This window comes from Formica exsecta, unplaced genomic scaffold (assembly GCF_003651465.1).
Source record: "Formica exsecta isolate Colony F162 unplaced genomic scaffold, ASM365146v1 scaffold115, whole genome shotgun sequence".
In the NCBI taxonomy this organism is placed as follows: Eukaryota; Metazoa; Arthropoda; class Insecta; order Hymenoptera; family Formicidae; genus Formica; species Formica exsecta.
In genome coordinates this window covers 149,663-173,644 of record NW_021848490.1, presented here as the reverse complement: position 1 = coordinate 173,644, position 23,982 = coordinate 149,663, and the positions used below count along the sequence as shown (strand labels likewise).

The following is a 23,982-nucleotide window of genomic DNA, read 5'->3' as shown; positions in this document are numbered from 1 at the left end:
TGTCAAAATTAAATATTTTAAAAATTATTTTTATATTTTTGAAAATAATATAATTATTGGTTTTAATTTTACTTTTTGTAATACAACATTTAATGTTATGTATACTCGACCTGTTGTATTTCGAATCGATCCCCTGTTGCGCTCTACATCTATGCCCTTTGTAGGCATTCAAAGGAGATTGTCTCGTTGTAACATACTGCTGCTGCCGCCATTATTCGTGGGAAATTCAGGGCGCGTAATCGTATTCTGCCTCCCTCATTTAACGAGCGGAAACATTATTAACAAGTGTATACTGGACTTCTTTTTTTTATCTCCGCGCAGCCACCATCGCCACCGCACAACATCGGCCGCTACGCCAACGACGATTCTTCGTCGCCTCTTTTTTTCTTCTCCCTCTTTTTCTAGAAGCCATTGTCTATACGGTCGTGGTTTCTCAGCGACGTGGCGTGGGAAGGTTCGCAGGGCCTTAAAGTTCGCGCCGTTCAAGGTGAGGTGTATGCACGGGGAAGCCGGAGTCGCGCCACTCTAACCCAATTTATATATCGAAGAGCATTGCTGTGAAGCCATATTTATATCAAACAGAATCTACGAGGGTTTACTTTTTAGAGGGTGTACTTTTAGCGCGAATTTTTAGTGCGCTCATGGAGCTTTATTACAATCACATGGTGATATATATTTACCACTTCTCGACTATTTTCTAGGAAACTTCTGGAACGCCGATAGAATAATTCATTCCAGAAGTTTTCAATTTATTATTTACTTAGTTGACTTTCAAGAAACAATTTGTCATAACTACGTTACCAGGTTATCATGCTCTATTACGTCAGAACAAAGACCATATTACAATTGCAGATTATAAATCTAAATTTGAGTACACATGCAGCATCCGCCGCATACCACAGAAAAACATATTTATTAACGTTCGCACAGTATGTACGCGGTTTATTTAAGGAGGTCGTCGGGCTTTAATTATGTAATTACCGAACGCGATTAATTCGCGGCTGCAATTAATTAGCATCCATCCGCGGCAGGACGAATAATAGCTGCGCTTCAGTGGGGCAATAGGCCTCTTCTATCTCTCCTCTGTTTCTCCTCTCCTCCCTAATTACATATTAATACGTAACCCGACGCAACAATCGGCATTTTTTAACAAGAATACTAATCGTCTGGTATTGTTTGTTCTTTCTGTTGCAGCCGGAAGAACGCGATCATTCTCAGGACCCAGCTGTCCGTGAGGGTCCACACTATCATAGGTGAGTACCACTATCGTGAATTCCTGATTCAAATCTCGCGACGGGCTCCCACGATCCACTTGGATGGATCATCCGCGCCGGCCGCGCGCGCTGATTCCTCCAGTCTTAACTGGCAGCATCGGGTCGAGTCTCGTTCTAGTTACTCGGTCACTTGTTTCGGTTCACCGACAACGGCGACCTTCCACTAACTGTAACGCTGATGCTATATCGAGTTTTGATAATCGTAGATGAAGACAGATGAGTATATATAAGATACTTGTATATACAAGTATTAAGATTTGTATATAGAAGATGAATATATACAACAGATTTGATCATTAAAAAGTTTTATATGCAGACAGTCTCGTCTAACTAATTTTTAAATAATTTTGTTTATAAATAAGATATAAAAATGTCGAGTAATATTAAACGTGAATAAAATTGGAAAATCAGATGTAGATACATCTAATCAAAACGTTATTAATTATTTAATTATAAATCGAATTTATATTTTTGCAGAAGTTTAATTTTCTTTAATTATCAAGATATATTTAATCTTGGGAATTAAGGGAATATATGGAAAAGTGATATCTGAATATGTTCCCGTTAAAAATTACATATTAATTACATATTAATATTTTCTATTTTTTCTCTCTTTCTTTTTATATTTTTTTGAAATATATAAAATAATTTTATACAAAACATATTTTTAAATTTAGAATTATCTATAAAACTAATAAATTTAACATTACTAGAGTATTTTAATTATGCGGTCACTTGTTTTGGCTTAGCGACAATGCGATCAATCATTGATTATGAGTGAACACGTCATTTAACCATCATGGTTTCAAAAGATCTAAATGTATATGAACCATGTATCATTAATATGTATAACTTGTATTGATTATCATATTGACATTGCATTCAATTGATGACGTTTCTGATATTCAGATAAATAAACAGACTTATGTTTAATTATAATCTCTGAAAGATAATATGTATATATATATAATGTGATTAAAACTTATTGTAATTTTTAACCATGGATTCTTCAACTAATTTAAAATTAATATTTCAACTAATTCAAGATTGATATTTTCTTAATAAAAATTTAGAAAATTTTTTGATTATAAGCACAAAAGATATTCCATGAATTAAAATTTTAACACATACATTTACTATTTCATCTTTTAGATTTTTTAAATCTCTAAAATAAAATATGTTTTTATAAAATATCTTAAATTTATTTTTGCATTTGAAATAAAGATTTATGTAGGCAAAATAAAAAATGATAAAAACATAAAATAACAATTTATTATAATAGAATACTTCTATATCAACACATATGAAGAAGCACAAATTTTCAAAGAAACAAGCTTTCTTTGAAAATTGAATTTTCAAAGAAACAAGCTATCCTTTTAGATAATCAATATTTTAAAATATAGTAATACATATCGATATTTTAAAAAATATTTAAAATCTTTTATTTAAAAACGCAAATAACTTTTTAATTGCAATATTAATAATAGCTCTTTGAACAAAACTTTGTAAAAAGATATAAATGATGCGAATGGTTATAAGGACAAGAATAGCGAATGTATAATTACATCTACAATACATCTTTAAGTAAAAAAAATGCAATTCAATTTTTTTAAATACACACTGTGACATAATTATACAATGTCGTAAACAATGAGCTCCGTTGCCTGTTGATAATTAGCAAAGTAACGACTATACCGCTGAGTGCGGAACGCTGTACCTGCGAAAATCAAGCTAATCCTTTATCGTAGCTCAGCGACCATCCATCACCGACTATGACAGACAGTACTTAATCACATAATGTCGAATAAAAACTCTTTCCATTCTTTTTACTTAGCAGCAATATAAAAATTTTATTAGTATTATAACAAATAAAGAGAGGCTCTCTCCATACATATTTCTACATAATTCTTTTATTGTCATATGATATCTCTCTCTTTTTTTCTTTGCATAGTTAAAAAATGTTCAAATATTTATGTCTATCTTTATAAATTATTTAATATTTTACGAAAATATTTAGGAATTCTTATTTTTTTGTTCTAATATGGCTTTATTGAATCATATAATTTTAAAAATATAGCTGAAATAATTTACTATACAAGTAATATAAATGTGATATAACTAATAAAAATTTATATATATATTGAATATCATTAAAACCTTTTTATAATATCATGATAAATCAATGCAAACGTTTGATATCCAGACTTTTCTTCTCGAAAGCAAAAAAAACTTCATTAATTTTCTAAATATTTTTCTCGATTTAGTGAGTTAAAAATATTACAAGAAAATTAACTCAAGCTACATTTCACAGACTTACCATATCTGCGTTTTATACGTTTTTCCATGTTAAATACGCGCGCGCGCGCGCGCGCGTACTCTCAATTAAATACATGCTTTTTTAAATAAGCGAGCGATGATTCGTTGTTTTATAAATTTCACGGAAATAAAATAAACGACTTTATAACGAACGTATTATTTTAATAAAAGTATTGTAATTAAATCTTGTTATGCCTGAATTGCAATAATTATCGGCATGCGCTTTAATTACTGATGCTCGTATAGAAATAATATCGATAGGTATGTTATGACTTTCTTTTTTGATCGTGCTATATTTAAAAAAAAAATTATAGCTCTCATTTTACTCGTTTTAATAAATTTAATGAATATATTAAAGCTATTAAAAGTTTTCGCCTTTTTAAAAATTTATATTAACTTTATTATTTGAGTAAACTTTAAATCAGTTCTATTACGATGATTGATATATCTGAAAACTATAATATTAAAATAATATTTAAATATGTGTGATTGTATAATACAATTTATATATATTAATAATTAATTTGTATTTACGTTTTTTTAACATTGTAATATTATTTTTGTTAAAGAGAAATATTTATATGGAATGTTCAGATAAACTTATTTGTATATATAACTTACAAACATTAACTTTTTGAAAACAACCGAGGATATTCCTGACATCTTTGTGCCATGCAAATTATTCCCCACTTTGTGAATTGTTTCAGCTGTCAGTATTGTTCTCTGGCGGTAACTGCTTTGTTAACGTTCTATCGTATTTTGCTTGTATAATTGAGCTAATTGTAATCAAAACTTCGAGAATCATCGTTTCGCTATACATAGTAAAATGTTGCACGATGCTCGCAACAATTATGCAGAGTATCTGCATTTCTATTTAACTATAAATTTTCTTTGACATTTAAGGAGTATCTTTCTCTCTTCACATTTATTATTTAAAACATTTTTGACAATAAACAATTAATAACTAAACTATAAAATATCTTTTTAAAAGGTCTGTTTAAAACTAGTTATATTAGATGTATAGATTTTTTCTTTTTTGTATAGAACCGAGATGTATAGATTTTTTCTTTTTTGTATAAAACCGTAATAACGCAATTTTTTAAATTTTTTATAATTAAAAAATTGTTAATAACTGAATCTTTAAGCAACCTACTCTTTTTTGTTTTCTAATGTTGGGACAAAAAGCTGTAGCATCTTATGTATGATCGAGTTTAGATTTTTATATTAAATTTGCTAGGAAATAAGAATTTTGCTGAAATGTTCTATATGCTAATGTTCTATGAAATATGCTGAATACCACGAAGAATGAAATTTGCGAATGATTATACGCGTTGGTACACCTGTATTGGGTACACCGTGTCCTGGTTCATTGAACCCTATAAAGGCGGTGGAGAAAATAATCGAAGGTACAGAACGAGCAAAAAAAAAGAAGAAGTCCCAAAAGGGCAGAGGGAGGAGCGGAAGCTAAAGTGGACCGTGCCGTTTTACATATTTTAACGGTTCTTCGTGTACCTCCGGCCTTCGTAAAGTTTGTCCGTCTTTTTTCGTTTTGATCCTTTTCTTCTTCTTCTCCTTTTTCTTCTCCTTGTATGACCTAACGTGGTTGCCTTCCAAAGGCGAGTAATGAAAATTATCTTACACAACATCCTGTATCTTTTCTCTATACTTTGATATATACAAGTTATTTCAAATGACAAAAATATCTCGAAAAACAATAGGAACAAAAAACAATATTGAGAGTTGAAATTTTCCATTTAGAAAAATATTAATAACGTTTAATATCTGCAAAACTGTAATATTTTATTTTATAGTATTATTATCTTAATATTTAATGTAATTTTTTAACATATTTGATACAAACAGGGATTTTGTAATACATATAATTAATTTTTAAAAGAAAAATTTATAAAATATTATTATTAGGCCATATATAATTATAGCTAGTATAATAATATATGATTTCATTGTTAACAATATAATCTCTTTAAACAATAAAATGAAACCGACGTTAAATGTGCATAAAATTAATTTATTTCGCTTATATAAACCGCACATTTGCTGAACATTAAAATAATAGATCGTTATATTGGCCGTATAAAGCTCTTGTTGAAAATCTATTATTGTATCGCATTGCTTGATATATTAATCGCCTTTTATCCTCACATCAGTGCAGGGGAAGCGTATTCATCGCGCGACCACGAAATTCCACGATAGATAATTTCGCGATTCTATTTCGCTCGCAAACAGATCGTACAAATATTTCGCGGTTGGCCGCTTAGCTGGATATATTATATAGCACGCAAAGCGTGCTACGAGAGCACGTTTTCACATATCACGCGATACACGGACTCAGATTTCGCTTGCGCCAAGCAACTTGGCAATAGCATTCGGTTGTCCGCAAAATGGGTTAAATTATCTTACTGTATCATCATAAAATTTTCGTGAATCCCTCAAATTCTTAGTGGACTAGTCCTTAGTTTATGGTTTTCAATCTGAATTTATTGGATTATAATTCTTTGGATTAGAATTCTATAATGTTTTTTGTTTTATATAATTTCATGAAAAAATAGAATTTTGTAAAATTTTTTATTATTAGATATTTGCGATGGCAATTTGGGTAAATATTAAACTCAGCAAATTTCATGTAATAATTTTTATTGTAATATACTGGATAATATGTTGCAGTTTTAACTCTATATCAGATTTTGGAAGTTAATCTACACGAATAATGATTAGTAAAACTTTTTTTTTTATATAAATAATTTTTTTTTTGCAGTACGGAAATATATTACGGAAAAATATGATAAATTACAGGATATATATTAGATTTGTAGCTTTTAGTTTAATCATCTTTGATATTTTTATTTTTTTTATGCGCTCTTTATTTACTTATTCTCACTGTTCTTACATTAGAGTAATATTATGTGCCAATTGGCATCGCCCATTACATACATAACATTGATAATTCTAGATAAAAGTGGTGTAATGCACTATTATTATATCCTATAAAATATCGTGATGTAACATCTTATCAGCCGTCTTGTCAGCCGCAATAAAAGCTATTCTCCCTCTATTTTTTCTCTTTGGATATAGGTCAGTAGTAGATCATTTACGGTAACGTAAATTGCGTAAGCAGTCATTTAATGCTGAAAACTGCCGTTGATCCGAGTGAAAATTAAATGAAACAGGATCTATGAGTGACAATGATGCATTACGGCGCAGTTGGCGAAGTTGCTTAGCAACGAAAAGAAGATACTACGCGGAGACAGAGAGACACAAGGACAAAAAGGGTCGAGGAAGGAGACAGGGACTTTTGCTTATATGGTCACTGATTACGGAGGGACCAAGGGCCCCAGGGGCCTTGGGACCGCTATTCTTAGAAGACGCGTCGCTCGTTCTCTCTTCCTCGCCGTCGTCCTTCTCCTCGACTCCTTCGCGTACCCTGCAGCGAACTCCTAATTACCTTTGCTTGCATATCTACCTTCTTTCTCCTTTTCGCTCGTTCTTCCCATCGCTCTTCTTCTTCGGTCATCCCTCACCTGCATGCATTATGCATTTGAAGATCGCGTGATAGTCGTGGATTATGCGGTCGCACCGGGCTTCCTTTTCCACGAAAGAAATCGCGAATTGGGTTTGCCACGCCGCGAACCGTGACTCTGATTGGCGAAAAGACACGATTACGTAAAAAATTGCAAACGAAAAGTATCTTTATGTTTTGAAGTATTAAACTTTGCATTGTATGCTATATACATATAATGAGTGTTCAAAAATTAAAAAATCCTGGAACAATAAATTAAGTTTTGTAGCCGAAATTGACCAATTTTGGACAAAACTTCAAAAATCTGATTCTAACGAAAATAGGACTAACAATAAAAAACATGATCGGATATATCGCGTAATTAGAGATAGCTATATTTATTTTTTAGTATTTTGTGATGTATGGCTATGTACATAAAATATGAAGCCAATGACAAATGAATTGCGCGCTTATCAAAGGCGGAAACTATTATACTTTCTGCATGTAATACATTGCACCGATACGTCCGATTTTTTCTTTTTATCGCGCTTTGCCTTGTTTCCGGAAAATTTTCCGTCGCATATATTCACGGTGAATTGGCGTTACCATGCTTTCGCACGATAACGTGTTGCGCTAGGATTCCTTCGTTTTTTCGCTGTCCTGACGAACTACCCGCGAAATTTCGCGAGAGAGAGTCAGAAAACCCCGCGCGGTCGGCAAATTGAATTTACTCTGCCGCACCACTGATGAAATGGAATTCAATTATTAGTAATACGGTGAATCGTGGGCTATGATTGGAAGAGGATCGCGCACCGGATGGCGAAAAAGAAAAACAGACGGCGGAAATTTCATTGCAAAAAGTTCATTGGATTTAATTACTGGCCCCTGTTTAATTGCACGCAGGATGCTCGATGTTTGTTTGATAAATACGCCAGATAAATTCGAGAGAGGGAAGAAAATATATCAAATTGATAATGTTCACAATGAGATCATCATGAATTCGAATATATTAAATATAGCTTTGCGATGTATTGAATATATACACATTTGCGCAATTTATTATGAATAGCTTATTATAGATAAACTGCCAAAAATTATTGTAAAATATTTTTGTCTTGCTATTTGAGAAAAATTTGTGCGGGTATCAATTAAAAATTATGTTTATGAAATAACAATTTTAGTGCGAGAAATTGTTAATAGGGAAAAATTCATCTAATATGACGGAAAAAACATAATAATTTCAAAATTTTATTCAAACAGTAAACTCATTAAAATTATATTTTACGCAGAATTCTCTCTAAACTTTGTTTTATAGATGTTGTATTTTAAAATGAGTTCATTCGAATACACATACACAAACTCATACACACATAAAGCTGAAAATTTTTAACATAAATAACTTTTGACGAATTTGCAATAATTATATCACTTATTCGCGCGGCTATTTCATTAATTTTTATATTTTCCCTATTACGATGTATTAATACCGCGCTTCATTAACTCTATTGTTTCCGTTTGGTGATACTGAAATTATATTCTGACGACGAAGATTCTCGATTTCGCCCGAGGGATGGATTCAATAATCTGACGGCAATTTATATCAAATTAGCAGTGCGCGCGCTTGCGCGATCTCATGGAATCATCCCGATGGAGAAGGCCGTTGTGGTAAACGCGGCCTCTTCATTACTGGCGCGCTTTAAGTACCGTGATCTGAAAATGGGGACCCTCGCAGAAAGAGGCCTCCATCCATCGGACCTGGACGCGCGCGCAACAATGCACGCGCGTGTGGTATTATTATAATAAATGGTTGCGTGTTGCTTGTCTGTTGCAGAAAAATTGCTGAACAGCGAGGGCCGCGAGCTGCGACGGGCTCTCTTCTCCCTCAAGCAGATTTTTCAGGTGGGTTTACAATTCGCGATGCGAATAGAGCGAGCGGGGCGAGAGAATGCCACGGTGTACGGTGGAGCTGGATGGATAAGGAGGATGGATGAGTGGCGGGACGCGTGACGAAGTCTAGCGGAGGATATTTTTACGCGAAACTACTTGTCCGACGAGTAAATATTTGCATGGCGAGTCGAGAGCGAGTGCATCTTTTCCTCTCTCTTCGCCGAAGACGCACGAATTTTTCTTCTCTCTTCCGAGAAACTTGACATAGCCAAGAATGAAAATTTCGATCAAATATTTGGCGATTTTATATCATAATATTTGTTTTGGTAAACTATCCACAAATAAAAACAACTTGTTTTATCTTGAATTAGAATACAATAATAATTATAAAATAAAGGAGAAAATATGTGCGATTGTACTTCTTACATATAAATATTCAATTAGTATTTATTTTACTTTCTAAACTGCGAAAAATGTTTTATTAGGAAAATATTAGAAAACGTAAAATAAGAGAAGACGGTTGAACTAATTCAAAATCTTAGAGATTCTCTATTTTTCTACTGCAAATCATACCGTTATTAAATTTTTAAGTACTTGAAAACATGTAAGAGTTTGCTGTACTCACGGGAAACCATAGTTCTCTATCAAATAACGATTTTTCTTTTTTTATCCCGTAACGGTGTTTCACTTTCTGCACGAGCAGTTCTTCCGCCTGATAATATTATCCTTTTTGTTAGGGAAGATTGTATTACAGTTTCTCGAATAGCATGTCAGTTGAAATACGTTGCTATTTTTTTTCTTTTTTTCCGGGATGTATTCAAATTTATCACTTCTTAAGATTTAACTTATATATTAAACGACTCGTTTATTTACAAGTTGTCTATCATCCGTGTTCCATTCGTCATCTGCAATTTCAAAGGACGAGATTATTAGAAATTCCGAATTAATTTTGTGCTATCGGACGAGTTAATTAAATCTTGCACATGTTTAATGATCCTATTCCCTTTCCGATTATTGCTATCGCGAATTCCAAGTCTTCATCACGACCACGTATCTCTCGTATTCTTGCACATCCTCCGTCGTTAATCCGTACAGCTAATCGAATTTACCGTCGCGAAAATCAATTGCACGTCCACCCGATATCTAATCCAGTCGCGAGACGTCATATATGAATATATTTCATAATTACTTCCACGAGACATTGGATACCGAACGCGAATGTGTGCCTTTTGTTATTCTCCTTTCGGCGGATTCCAAGTTTCTCTCGCGCCACGTGGAATCGAGGAAATGCATCGGTACGAGTTCAATTTCGCTTCTTAATCCACCGGGCTAATCGAATCTACGTCGTGCCTAAGTCCCGTGTAAACTTCCGCCATCTCAGAATTGGTAGAGCTGAGCAGGCGAGGGGAAACATAGGGATATACCGAAGTATATACGCGAACCATAGAAGTCCGACGAGATCGCGAACGAGCCACGGCGCCGGCATCGCGGCGCCCTCGGAGAAACGAGGGGGTTTAATCAAACTTCGTAGATTTTCCATTATGCCCGCGACTTTGCGCCCGGAGCGGCATAACTAATTCCATTTAACGTCGGTTGCGACGGGACGGGTTGGGCTTAGGTGGCAATGTAGAGGTAAATCACGCCGCCGTCAGGATCGGATATCAGCGCGCGCAGCCGCGTTAAGTTCTTCTTCTGGATAGATGTTTTTCCTACATCTCAATTTGTTGGAAAGCTTGTGCACGTTCAGAAAAGTAAAATAAAAAGAATTCAGGTATGTCTGAAAGGGTTATATCGAGAATTTTAATTGATTGAAAAAGAAAGGCAAAGATTGTTTCTGAAATATTAATAAATATGAATGAAGCTATTTATCATATGAGAAAAAATTTAACATACAATTATAATATATTATGAAAATCAAAGACTGTTAATTATTCTTATTTTCACTAATTTTATCTCACGCTTCACTTTGATGTAAAGTAGTTACACGCACAACGCAAATGTATTAATTAAAATGTAATGCAATAATTTACCAAGTTGTGCAGACTAAAAGCTTTCTGTTCTGATACAATTAAGAAACATGTCTAGCTGCAATAATGCATTCAGGTCTTTAGGAAAATACTTCCGCAAACTGTTCTTATTTAGTACGTCAACATAGATTTATGTTGTCGCCACGTTAAGTTACAATCAAGCCGGCTTATCGCGAATTTCAATTTTCCAGGAGGACAAGGATCTCGTGCACGAGTTCGTGCAAAATGACGGACTTGCCTGTCTTATCAAAGTTAGCAGTGAAGCTGATCAGAATTACCAAAATTACATTTTACGAGGTGAGTACTCTATCCATTAATCATAAAATTGAAGAATAGCTGCACTTTTCTAATGCTTACTTCTGTGTGTGATTCAATAAAGAGAAATCCTAGATCTTTCTCGCTTAAATTATTCTTTTATTGATGAAACTTTTATTTATTTAAAATCGATCTGGAACTTTTCTGTGTGAAAGCATAAGATCAGAATAATTTAAAAAATAGCAGTATATATAAGAAAGAATATTTTTATTTTTGAAATTTAAAGTTTTGAGGACCAAGTATATAAAAAATGTGTGTATATTCTTTCTTGAATAAAAGAGATATTGAAGAATAAATATACGCGTTCAGCTCTGTACTTGAAGACAATATCTTTTCTTCTATTGTTCTTAATTCAAGGTGTGTTTGACTACATGTTGCTTAATTTAGTAGTTGAAAAAGTTAGACAATAATTATATTAATATTTTCTCATAATTACTTGACATTTGATTTGTCTTTAATTACATATCTTGAATAATACAAAAGCATTTTACTAATAGAATAGAAGCTTGATCAGATATTTTTATCAATTACATTCTTTATGCAAATCTTCAAAAACTTGTCTAATTTGTAAATGACTTGCGAAAGAGCTTGTCACTACGGATAATTCGATAACAACGCAAAAGATAATTATTCTGTAGCTTCCGCATAATAAAGACGGTGCATCCAATTAGTCGGCGGGAAAGTCGTACTGTAAACGGCCTCGTAAATTAAGTTAAGGGAACGATGCGACCTTGTCGACGTATGCACGTCGAGATTTCGTGGTAGACGCGGGTAGACTCCGGCTCGCAATCTCACGAGTAACGATAAAATAATACCGGCGAATAATGCAGCCAGCGTTTAACGAGCGTGGCGCATCAACTTGGTCCTCGTCTTTGCTTTTCCAAGAAAGACGTGACGACGATGATATTACCGTCTAAAAGCCCCGACGAGGGGAGGCGATATTGCGTGTAAGTGTTAACGCGCCGCGTTTACGAAAGCGCCGACACGTGGGAGCTACAGTGGCTCGTGACTACTTGTCAAATCGCGAGATGCGTCGCGAATTATGAATAGCGCCTTTCGAATGCAGCATCCCGGGCACCGTGTTCAAGTGCTCCGTAAACTGTCGGCCCGACATGTAAGCGAACACGTTAATTCTACATTATGTGACGTATTCGTCGTGCCGGTGTAAGTACATCGTGAAGATGAAGAGACTCAAAGAACCTATAATGGAGAATTAGAAGACTAAATAGAAAATGTAATAAAGAAAGATTTTAAAATCGCGAACGTGATTTTGGAATTTTTTTTTAGAGAGAAAACTGATTTATCGTATGCATATTCAGGCATAATTTGATAATTAATAATTATAACCATTTATTTATAATTCATAATTCTTTATTTTATAATAAATAAATATAAACTCTTGATAAATTCTTCGATTAGTTGCAGCACGATTATAAATGATACTATGCGTTAAATTTGGCGGTCCATTTGAAGACTATAATATAATATGTAATAGAGTATATAGTGCACGTTCGATATGCACTGATTGCGATCTATATCTAATCTTTTAATTAGATTTGCTATGTCGTAACTTATGACTTTCTCCTGTAATGATAACAGCTGGATTAATGTTTGTGTCGGTGAAACGTGCTTAAATCGTTTTACCGTCATTGTCATTGCCGGCACAAAAGTGTCGTTGATGCAATTCATATGATTGTGCGAACACCAGAATTACTTGTCTTGCTCAACTACATTATGTAGAATTAAATTTGCGTTAGTTAGATATTGATTAAAACGCATACATGAGGATATAAAAGTGAAAAAGAATTATTGATTGTCAATCAATATTATTTCTGACATCAATTTATGTAACATGATTTATATAACATGATTTTGACCTGAATTAAACATTGTTAGTATTCTCGCAAACAAAATCGATTTAGCCGAATTGGATTTGAGACAGTTCGTTGCGACAATAACTTATAAATTTGATTTGACAAATACTCACGTAATTGTTTTACTTTATTTAGGATTTTGTTACTATAAAATCAATTTGAATTGCATAAATGACATAGATTTTTGTTTTTTAGTTGCGTATATTGTTCATTATAATTATTATTCAACAAAGAACTGATTTCATTTTTTTCTCTCTCACTGTTTCTAATTAATTTTCGTTGAAACGGTTTCTACCTACAAAGCATGAGTGTTCGTAACAGCTTTTCCTCATATTTTTCGCGCATTTTACATGCCAAGCGTGTTGTAATTTATTTAGAGCACAGCAAACGGGGCTTTTGTTGGAACATGCGAGTTTTAAGCGGCAACGTGTGCGCGCAAGCACGTTTTTGAGTGTAATTTCACGTGGAATAAAACCCGAGTAAACCTATGATCGACGGAATTTACACGTTAAATTTCAGTCGCACCTACCTGCGGCCCGAGGACGAGCCGGAAATCAGTTTTGTAAACAACGAGGCGGCATAGAGCAAAAATATAGGCAACATCGTTTCGGTTCGTGCCGAGATTGATGGATTTCGTTCGGCTACAACGATGGTCCTGTTTTTATTTTTCCTTGCATATCTGCATTCGCAGAGATCTCCGTATCGACTCTCCTCTTTTGTTCATATTTTTGCATTCCAGTAAAAATAGCAAAATACCACAGAGCGAATTAAAAGGCGAAATAAATGACTATATGATACAATATCTACAGTTCTAAAATCTGAAATAAAAAACGTTGATTAATGCGAAAAATATTTAAAATAGATTGAAATATAGCTGAGAAAGATCTTATTTTCTAATATTATAATTATATATATATACATATATATATTCTCGATATCTCGAGTATTTTGAGCTTTTACGTTGTTTGGATAGCTATGAAATCCACATTAGGGAGCTACATTTACGGACAATGGTTAAAGGCCTGTCTCTCTTCATACGCGAATTATCTGTAACAATTTAACCCTCCGCGTTTAATCTCGCAACTCGTTTGCATTTATGCAGCACTCGGCCAGGTGATGCTGTATGTCGACGGCATGAACGGGGTGATGGAACATGGACAGACGGTGGAATGGCTGTATACGTTAATTGCAAGTCGTTTTCGGCTGGTGGTGAAGACGGCGTTGAAGCTGCTGCTCGTATTTGTGGAATACGTGGAAACAAACAGTCTGCTGTTGGTCAGGGCTGTCAGGGCGGTGGATCAGGCCAGGGGCGTGGTGCCGTGGATTAACGTGATGAAACTCCTGAAGGATTATGATGCCGCCGATACGGAGTTGCTTATATACGCGACGACATTGATCAACAAGTGCTTGAACGGCATTCCCGATCAGGACACTTATTATGATCAAGTGGACTGCCTCGAGGAGCAAGGTATGGAGGGCGTCATTCAAAGGTACATGTCGAAGCAGGGCACGGACCTCGATTTGCTCAGGCAGTTTCAAATTTATGAGGCAGTGCTGCATCACGAAGACGGCGACAGAGGTTCGCCGATACGTCAATTAGATGACAATATAAGGTAGGTAATATTATAGGTTGAGCATAATATGATGCATAGATAATTTTATATCTAAAATTTATATTTCTCTTTCGGTCCGTATATAGATTAATATTAGATATTATACATATTCTTTGAAGAATATAGTAAAGATAATTATGTTATAATAGAAGAATGTATACTCAAGAGAAGATGCACAATTTTTTTGAAACAAATATTATAAATAAATTTTAGAATAATGCGTATTATTTTTATTTAATAATATTTAATAGAAAATTACATTTTTGGACGAGAATGAATAAAAAATATTATTTGATTTAAAATGAGATCACTGTGACAGAACTTCAATTTAAGACTTATCAAATCTAACAATCAAAATTCAATATTTAGGAAGAATATATATAGTACTGATAAAATTTTTAATATGAAGGAAAGTTGTCAAAAAATGTGTAATCGAAAATAAATCAGAAAGAATATTTTATATATTGAGGGGATATTATATTCTATTTTACGAAAATCTGATGAAGACAATATTTTACATTGATTTCACAGAAAGACTTTACGGAACCGGAAGTCTTTAGTGGATTCTCATGAACGACGAAAATCTCGGAGGCATTCGACAGGTAATTCGCCCTTGTCGATGTCCTTGAATGCACGTCTAAGTCCACGGCTTAATCATTCTCTGGGTGTGAGCTCACTGAACAACACCTTGAACTCCAATTTACCAGACGATGACGACGAATCAAGTAGCTCTCAGAGTTCCCACGGTCATCTGGGTGAAGTTCAGCTCAACGGCAGTTATAAAGAGAATAAAGGTAATTCTTTCTCTGTCTGCTCTCTCTCTCTCTCTCTTTTTTATTATAACTATATAAGTATATACTACTTATAAAAACAATATATTTATCTGCGAAAGAGAGAGAAAGAAAAAGAGAGAGAGAAGGAGGAGAGAAAGTTTTGCGATTAAATTTATTGTAGATAAACTATTTAATACATTTATTTCCTTTTGCACGAATAAAGTAGGTATATTTTGTTGCGCAAGTTTTGAACTATTTAGGTCTGCACTCGGTTATAAGCCTCATAAAAAACTTTATTTACTTTTTGTTTGTTTATTGTTATGGTTACATTACCGGCTTTATATAGTTTAACCGGGCATCGTCGCAGTAAATAATAATGCAAGTTTGTATATATCAAAATTTTTAGTATAGATAAAGTAATGAAATAAACTTACTTTATACTCCTGCGAAAATTGGCTGCAGAAATGTGTTTCTGCTTTATATGTATATAACAAAGTTGATTTAAACATTTTTTTCTGACAAAGATTATACATGTAAAATCAATATCTTTTTGAATATCTTTTTGTTTTTATAAATGATGTTTTACAAATTATTATGATTATTACATCTTTTTTTATTCTTTCTCAATAATATTTTTCTATATTTTTAACAAAAGGACTGACCATATATTGAATAAATTATAATAACAGTGGAGATTGAAATTATATAAGTAATATTAAAATCCAGAGATTATAATTTTCCAAATTCTTCAGACAATCTCAATTGGCGTACATTGTAAATTGATTCGTTAGCAATTCAATTGCATGATGAATACGAACTTGGACGCCCACGGGGTACGATTCCCGCATCGGCGAATTGCCTACCGAGATCTTGCGGTTTTCAGTTCCCTTGCGCATTTCATCGGAGACGCGATACGCGGTCAGCATAAATGTTCCATTAGATTTCTGAAGATATCAAATATACGCCAGGCCGAATACAATATCATAAGTTGAATATCTTGCGATTTATCTTTTTACGAAGAATGCATGTTATTTCTTTTTTTATTTGACCATACTTTTAGATAATGTATTATACATTTATATTACTACGATAAACTATTATTTCTGCTATTTTTATTCAATAAGAATGGCGGAAAAGTTAAAATTAATTTAAATTTAATTTAAATTTTGAAGAAATTTGCTTTTATATTTAATTTATAATAAAGCCAATTTGATTTTTTAAATATATATTAAGGTGTACATATGCGATTTGTTTTAATGAAAAATGGAAAATTGTATCGCGTGTTTTAGTGGATGTTGGTGTTACACCAGCGCTGAGACGACGAAGAGAACGCGCGGAGAGACAGAGGAGCTTTATTAGAGAGCAACAAGAGGCTACTGCAAACATGAGAGCTTCGCTTGGTCACACCGATGATCAAGAAAGTGAGTATTTATGAGCCATTTAATTGCTACATTTTTATCGCTTTGTTATTTTCTCAATTATATCTCCGATTATTATTGATAATATGTTTCTCGTTCTCACAGAAGAAAGAAATCTTGCTTAATTTCATATTTTATATATTTTATATATTCACACAGATAAACGATTTAAAAAGTAAATATATTAGAAAATAAAATTACGTGTATAAATTTCTTGTGAAATGTATTCGCGTTTCTTCAATCAAGTTTTTATCTCAAAATTATCAGACAAATTTAATGAAACATATTTTAATTCTTATTATATATAAATGCGCGCATTTTTTTTTCAAAATTAGATGTACAAGGAGATGCTATTCTAATATTATAATAAGTATTTTCTATCGTGTGTGCTATTAAAGGTCAATTCGCATCGAACAGTCTGCGATACACGAACGGCACTTCGTATGAGAGGAACGCTGATTCTCCCTCGAACAAGTTGTCTAGAACGAATAGCAGGAAGGACTTGACGCCCTTGATGAATGCGGCGAACAAGCTCGATTCGGAGGAGAAGAAACCATGGTATGGCAAAAGTCCTAACGAAGATGTCGAGTACGACGAGAATAATCACACTGACGAAGATGGGGATCGTCGAGTGGTTCTACAGCTTAAGAGGGAAGGTACCGTCAAGGATCTCACGCAGAAGTTGGCGGCACAGAATCTTATACCGAGCAGTCCTGTAGAAGAGAAAGTTTCCAGGTAATTTCGGCAAAGGCAGAATCTTCATTTTAGATGCATGTTGCTCGATTAATTTATCCCTTGCATCTTTATTCTATATTCGTATTTAAACTTTAGTGTAAACTTCATTAAACGAGACTATAAAAATAAGTGGAACTGCATAGAAAAGTCTCAAATGTATATTAGCTTAATTAATGTCCAAGAAAATAATTATATAACAAGAGAGCGAAAGGGCAAAAGAGAGACTCTTTAAATATTGAAACTAAAATAACATTCTTCTAAAAATTAACTCTACTCTATTAAATCAACTCTGATATTATTTTATTATATTTTATTATATTTATGTTATAACTTACAGAAGATATTTTCTATAGTATATTATATAAATTTTCACTATTAGATGACGTTGCTGTTATAAATAATTGGAGATAGTGTTATTAATTTTAATTTTAATTTTAAATACCTTGTTTTATTTATCAACAATTGTATGCATTTCTAAAAAAGTTTTCTTATTAAACGCGAAATAATGTCTTTGAACGCAAAAGTTGATTCCACTTTCATGACAAATAGAAGTTGAAAATAGCGTATTAGGATAGCGCGAGATATTGACAACAGCAATAGTACTTGAGGGCTGGAAGAGTTGCACAAACTTTATCATATTCGAGCCGGAAGTTCCATCGAGTTAATTTTACGCAGGATATTGCAAAAGTAGCACGGTTTGTATAAAAGTTAGTTTTCCGTCGCCGCCGGATGCGAAACTTTCAACAAAATCGATAAGCAGCCTTATCTTGAGTAAATTCTGTCATGCTATAAAAGTATCTAGCCAATTAAAAATTGATTAATATATTAGTATATGTTTGCAAAATATATACACTTTAAATATTCTAGTGTTTAATGATACGGATTGAATTGTATGAAGAAAATTGGTTGGAATATTTTTAGAAAGATTAAATCATATGGCAGGCAATTTAATTCAAGTGATTTCCATGTTGTAAATACATAAAGAACATTACATTATTATACATCAAAATTAAATTGGAGATTATTTCTATGTTTAACATTAAATATACTGTGATCATAACGGTTTTAATCCTTATATATACACAATTAATTTATGTAATAATTTAGTGAAACAATATTGTCGGGCAAAATTAAGTGGGCATATTATATTACCGATGTTATTCAATTTTAATTGCTTGTTTTTTTATGATATTTTGCTGTTTATTTTATGCTATATTTGAAAAATGTATACTCGTAGCACATGTCATTAAATATTATATATCAAGCGGTTTTACGATCTAGCATTTTTCACGCGTATCTTTAGAATAGGAGACATGAGCGGGCTGATTTCGAAGGCAAAGGAGGGCCTGGCAAAGTCAAAATCAAAAGCGGATGTATTGAAGTCGCCGACCGGTGACAATCTGCCCAAGCTACAGGAGACGAAAAAATCCGAGAACGAGCTGCACTGGGAGGAGCTGGTGAAGAAGCTGAAGAGACCGCTTTCTCTCTGCGACCTGGACTTCACCGATCTGAATTCCGACGATGAGATCGATGTGCTGGGATCCACTAACGTGACGAACGGAGTGCCACCCCCGCCACCGCCGATGGTGCCTCCGGCTGGAGACGTTCTGGCACCTCCGCCACCGCCGTTGAACGCGAGATTACCACCGCCACTTCCTCAGGGTCCGCCACTGCCTTTCGGCATCAACCTAAAGATATCGAGACCGCCGCCGCCGGCCAACGAGGCGCCGAAGAGTCCACCGTTGTTGCTCGCGAAGAAGAGCAAAAAGACTGTGAAGCTGTTCTGGAAGGAGGTACGGGACGATCCCAATATACTTGCGCGGCTTGACAAACACAAGATGATCTGGGACGAGTTGTCACCTGTGACCGTCGACACGCAGAAACTCGAGCACCTTTTTGAGAGTCGCGCCAAGGATCTCATTACTAAGGTGAGTAATCTCTACGTCCGACTTCCGTTGCGATTTGGTATAATTTTCGTCATATGAGCGACGAACCGTGAATTTCATCGTCGAGCGAATAGTTGAGGAGAATGACGTAAAGACCGATGTTTGTTTAAACGACGTCTAGCCTCGGTTGCTTCTTGAGATATATTATATATTGTAGTTTTATACGTATTCTGACATTTTCAATAGGGATTTAAAATAGAAGTCGTATTTTGCGTTATTTATTTTTATCGTGCTTTTTTTTTAGTGATGTCATTACTTATTGCCCAAATAATAATGGCAGTATTGACTAGTTAGTTTATTTTGATGAAAAAACCGCAATGTTAATTATTCTTGAAGAAGAGGAACGATTAATAATGTATTAGAAAATTATTATTTATTATAATTTAATCCATTTTTTACTTTGTTTTGTACTGATTTGTTCCTAGTGCTAGCCATTTTGTGATTGGTCAGTTTTTATGGGAAAGCTAATGTTAGCTCTTTACTCAAGCAAGGTTGGCAGAGGGGAATCTTTCTATGGCACTAAAATTTCGACGTGCATAAAGCATATATCAACAATCCTATGTACACAAACTCTACATGTTTGTTGATTCAACAATTTGGGATTGCATGCATTTAAAGGGGATGATATTTTTGTATTGCATCAATTTGAGTTGCATCGTATCGTCTATAATTTTAATAATATCCAAAATTGAAATTAATTATCGTACATTGCTATGTGAAATCGTAATTGGACACAGTTACATAATGAACAGAAGTTAAATTTATGATTCGCTTTAATTGGGCATAAGTATGAAACAATTACATCTACAATTTCCCGATTTCCCGAAATAAAATTTTATATTATTTTAGAGTGAAAGATATTAATTAACGGTAAATATTATTTAACTAAATATTATTAAAGCTTTACAAAAAGTATAGTTTATTTTATATTGCAAAGGTAATCGCTTTCTTTTCATAAATATATTCAGCTAAAATAATCGGACATTATCGATTTATTTTATCAGATTTAATTTATGATTGATTTATTTAGATTTTGTTTGATAATGTCTTATCTATTTCTAGTTGATGAAATATTCATGACAATATTAATGAATTATTTTTGTGAAGAGTATTTTTTATTTTTTCTCTTTATATATTAGATTTTCTATGAATTCTCACATTTCAAATTAAATTCTTTATTAATAATTTGTGCTATGAAAAGCTAGATTAATTTTTGTTGAGTAATATTAGATAGTTAATAAATAAAATTTTTTTGAATTTATATTTCGTTTTTGATTACAGATAATAATAGTAGTTCAACTATATAGTTCTTTTTATTTAAGCTTAATGGATCCCAAGTTTGTAATTATGTTAATCAGTAAATGAGTGCTGTGGATATCAAAGAAAATAGCTTCTGAAATGCAGTACGCTAGTTTTAACCTTTCTCGTCACGGTGTTGGTGTCGCAAATTACGTTCTTCATCTTTTGTTTATGCAGCTGCTGCTGCATTTATTTCTACCGTAAAAGAAACCGCTTTAACTGTAATTATGCATGCCTCAACTAAGAACGATGCAACGAGCTTCTTGATTCATTTATATACATATTCATGATCCATCTTTTATATCTTCTAACCGTAAAATTGAAGAAAGTAATTAAATGCGGCGATTATTTGACTAATGTAAACCATTTTTAAAATCCAATAAATTTTAATTAAGCTATATACATAAATTAATACACTTTCAAGTTAGTATTTAATAGGGCATCGATTTTAGAGTACAAAGTTGTCACAGCTAAACTTATACAATTTTTTAAACAAACCATTTATTTAATTTTAGCAATTTATTTCTGATCGAAGAGAATCAATAAAATTCCGCAGAAGAATGAACACACGATACACTATAAAAGTTACACACACACACTTAACATAATTAAAAACGACTTTTTTCTCTCTCTCTCTCTCTCTCTCATGTCGAAAAATTACAAAAATTTTACGCTCATTGGCATCGCAATTGAGTAGAAAATACCATCGTTAATTGCTGCATTAATTACACGGAGCGATTATATTCGTTTCCTCTCACTTGTGTAATTCGTATGTGTGCGTAACTAAATCGCAGCAAGTGATATACGTACGATAACGAGTACGACTGGGCTGCGCGTATTTTTCGAACGTTACTGAAAGCCGCCGCAATATTCCTCTGTTCCGGCTGTTTCCGACGCCGCTGTTCCTCGCCCTTTGAACCTACCTTAGCACACCGATAATTACAGTCGACCTGCGCGCTCGTAAAAAAGGGCGAAAAAATGGCTGTGCGCCAGGAAAATCGCGAGTTCGCAGGTGACGAAGCACGAGTGTAAGAAGGAACAAAGGGTGTAAAATGGAAACTCGTCTTCGACGCGAATAATGATGTTGTGCACAATTACTCGTTCCGTGACGTCGTAAATCAGGACCATGAACTCCGCATGTTTCGAACTAATAGGGAGGAAGGTTGGAAAAATCGGTGCCACAAGAGTGGTGATTGTTGTAGAGAAACTTGAGATTATAAGAAGGGATATAAGGAGGGATAGAGTAACATTAGAACGGTAACTATTACTCTTGAGTGTTATATATACAGAGGAAAGGCAGAATTATTTTTTAATATAACACGCGAGATATATAAATGTCTTTAAGAAAATATTACAAGATTTTTTAAAATGCGCTGTTAAAAATTTATATAATTTAATTCTTGGTATATACATTTTCTTTCTCTCTTCTTTTTCTTCTCTCTCTTTGTCTCATTCTCCCTCTTTCTTATTTTTTTAATATTATATTTAATATAGTTATGTAATCAATAAGTTGAATAATAATGATATTTTTGTATGAAAACAAAATGTCAAAATTTTAATCATGCCATTTATTACGTTAAATATATTATATTAAATACATACATATTAGATATGATTTTATATTGATCTCTTTTACTATATTACATATTTTCTAAAATATATTTATATATTTTTATTTTTTTTCCATAAAGAGAGAGATGTGAATTAAAAACGAAGGACTTACGTAAATTTTTATTTATATTAATTTTCGCTTTTAGTTTTATATTCGGCCATAGAGATATAATTATTAAATTAGGGTTGTACAATAACATCTGCTAATGTAATAGTAGCAGTTAACCGTAACTATATCGCGTGAAGATAACGGTTATGATAACGGACATGAATAACGATTATTACGATGGCCGAATAATAGCGGGTTGGTGATGGTGATGATGGTTTACTGCAATACGACTAATCTTCTTCTTGTATTCTTGGCAATGTTGTTGGTGCTCGCACGAAAAAAAAAATGAACGAAATGGCATGCGGAATTTTACAGGAGGTGAGTCTTAATTCCTTAACTTTCCGCGCGATTCTGTTGATATACGTGCATGTGTTTCGAGTGGATCTTCTCACGAGTATATTTTGCTATCTGGCACGATCGATCTCATGCCGATAATAATGCATTAATTAATGGAGATTTCGTGGGAGATATATTTCACTCCTCGAAGAGACTGCTACACGTACTTTCACCGATGTAAATCTCTCTTGCGTTTGTTATCTCGTGCACATTCCTCATCGTAATTGGCTAATCTACTAAGGATCAATTAATGGGGATGTTACTACTAACGTTGCCGTGACGATATGGGTGATTTGCGATGTCTATATATGTTTTGTTTATACATAACACTTCTTTTTATTTTTAAAATTCTGTGCAAGTATTTGTTGATCTTGTATTTTTCAATTTTATTTTGGATTTTCTGACATATATTAACTGACTTATATTTAAAAAATGATTGATGCAATTGACATTGCAATAAAAATGTATTATGTATACTTCGCTTTCTATAAATTTATTTATATAAATCAGGCATTTTATATATATAAAACACTTCAAATTTTTTATTGGATCTTTTTTATTATAGCCAAGATATTATTTGAATTATGTATTAAATACTGTGATCTATATTTCATTTTGTCTATTTTGATTTGTATTTATTTTATATGAACATTCGCATAATTTTCTTTCTCATACACATATTGGGAATATATTTTCTGTAACAAGTGGAATGTAACATGGATTTCTATAGGAGGATAATTTTCTATAAAAATAATAGTTTTACGAACTTATCGTTACAGGTTATTGAATTGGTATACTTTCTGAATTGGTATTGGATGCATAAAACCGTCCCAATAGTTCATTATCTATAAAGCCAGACAATTTTTGATGCAAGCATTCAAAGTTATTCATACACATGCCTGCGCACATACATAAATATATATATATATATA

At 33.2% G+C, this 23,982-nt stretch overlaps 1 protein-coding gene across 1 annotated transcript in view; it reads left to right on the top strand.

The window, feature by feature from the left end:
• The window catches only part of LOC115238257 (FH1/FH2 domain-containing protein 3), a 163,086-nt gene that overhangs the window by 96,937 nt on the left and 42,167 nt on the right, over positions 1 to 23,982 (top strand). Inside the window, exons 4-11 of the mRNA XM_029811923.1 lie at positions 1,195 to 1,253; positions 8,939 to 9,006; positions 11,213 to 11,318; positions 14,313 to 14,823; positions 15,355 to 15,617; positions 16,886 to 17,017; positions 17,413 to 17,749; positions 19,053 to 19,677. Of these exons, the coding sequence (XP_029667783.1) occupies positions 1,195 to 1,253; positions 8,939 to 9,006; positions 11,213 to 11,318; positions 14,313 to 14,823; positions 15,355 to 15,617; positions 16,886 to 17,017; positions 17,413 to 17,749; positions 19,053 to 19,677 (2,101 nt within the window). The remainder of the gene's footprint in view (positions 1 to 1,194; positions 1,254 to 8,938; positions 9,007 to 11,212; positions 11,319 to 14,312; positions 14,824 to 15,354; positions 15,618 to 16,885; positions 17,018 to 17,412; positions 17,750 to 19,052; positions 19,678 to 23,982) is intronic.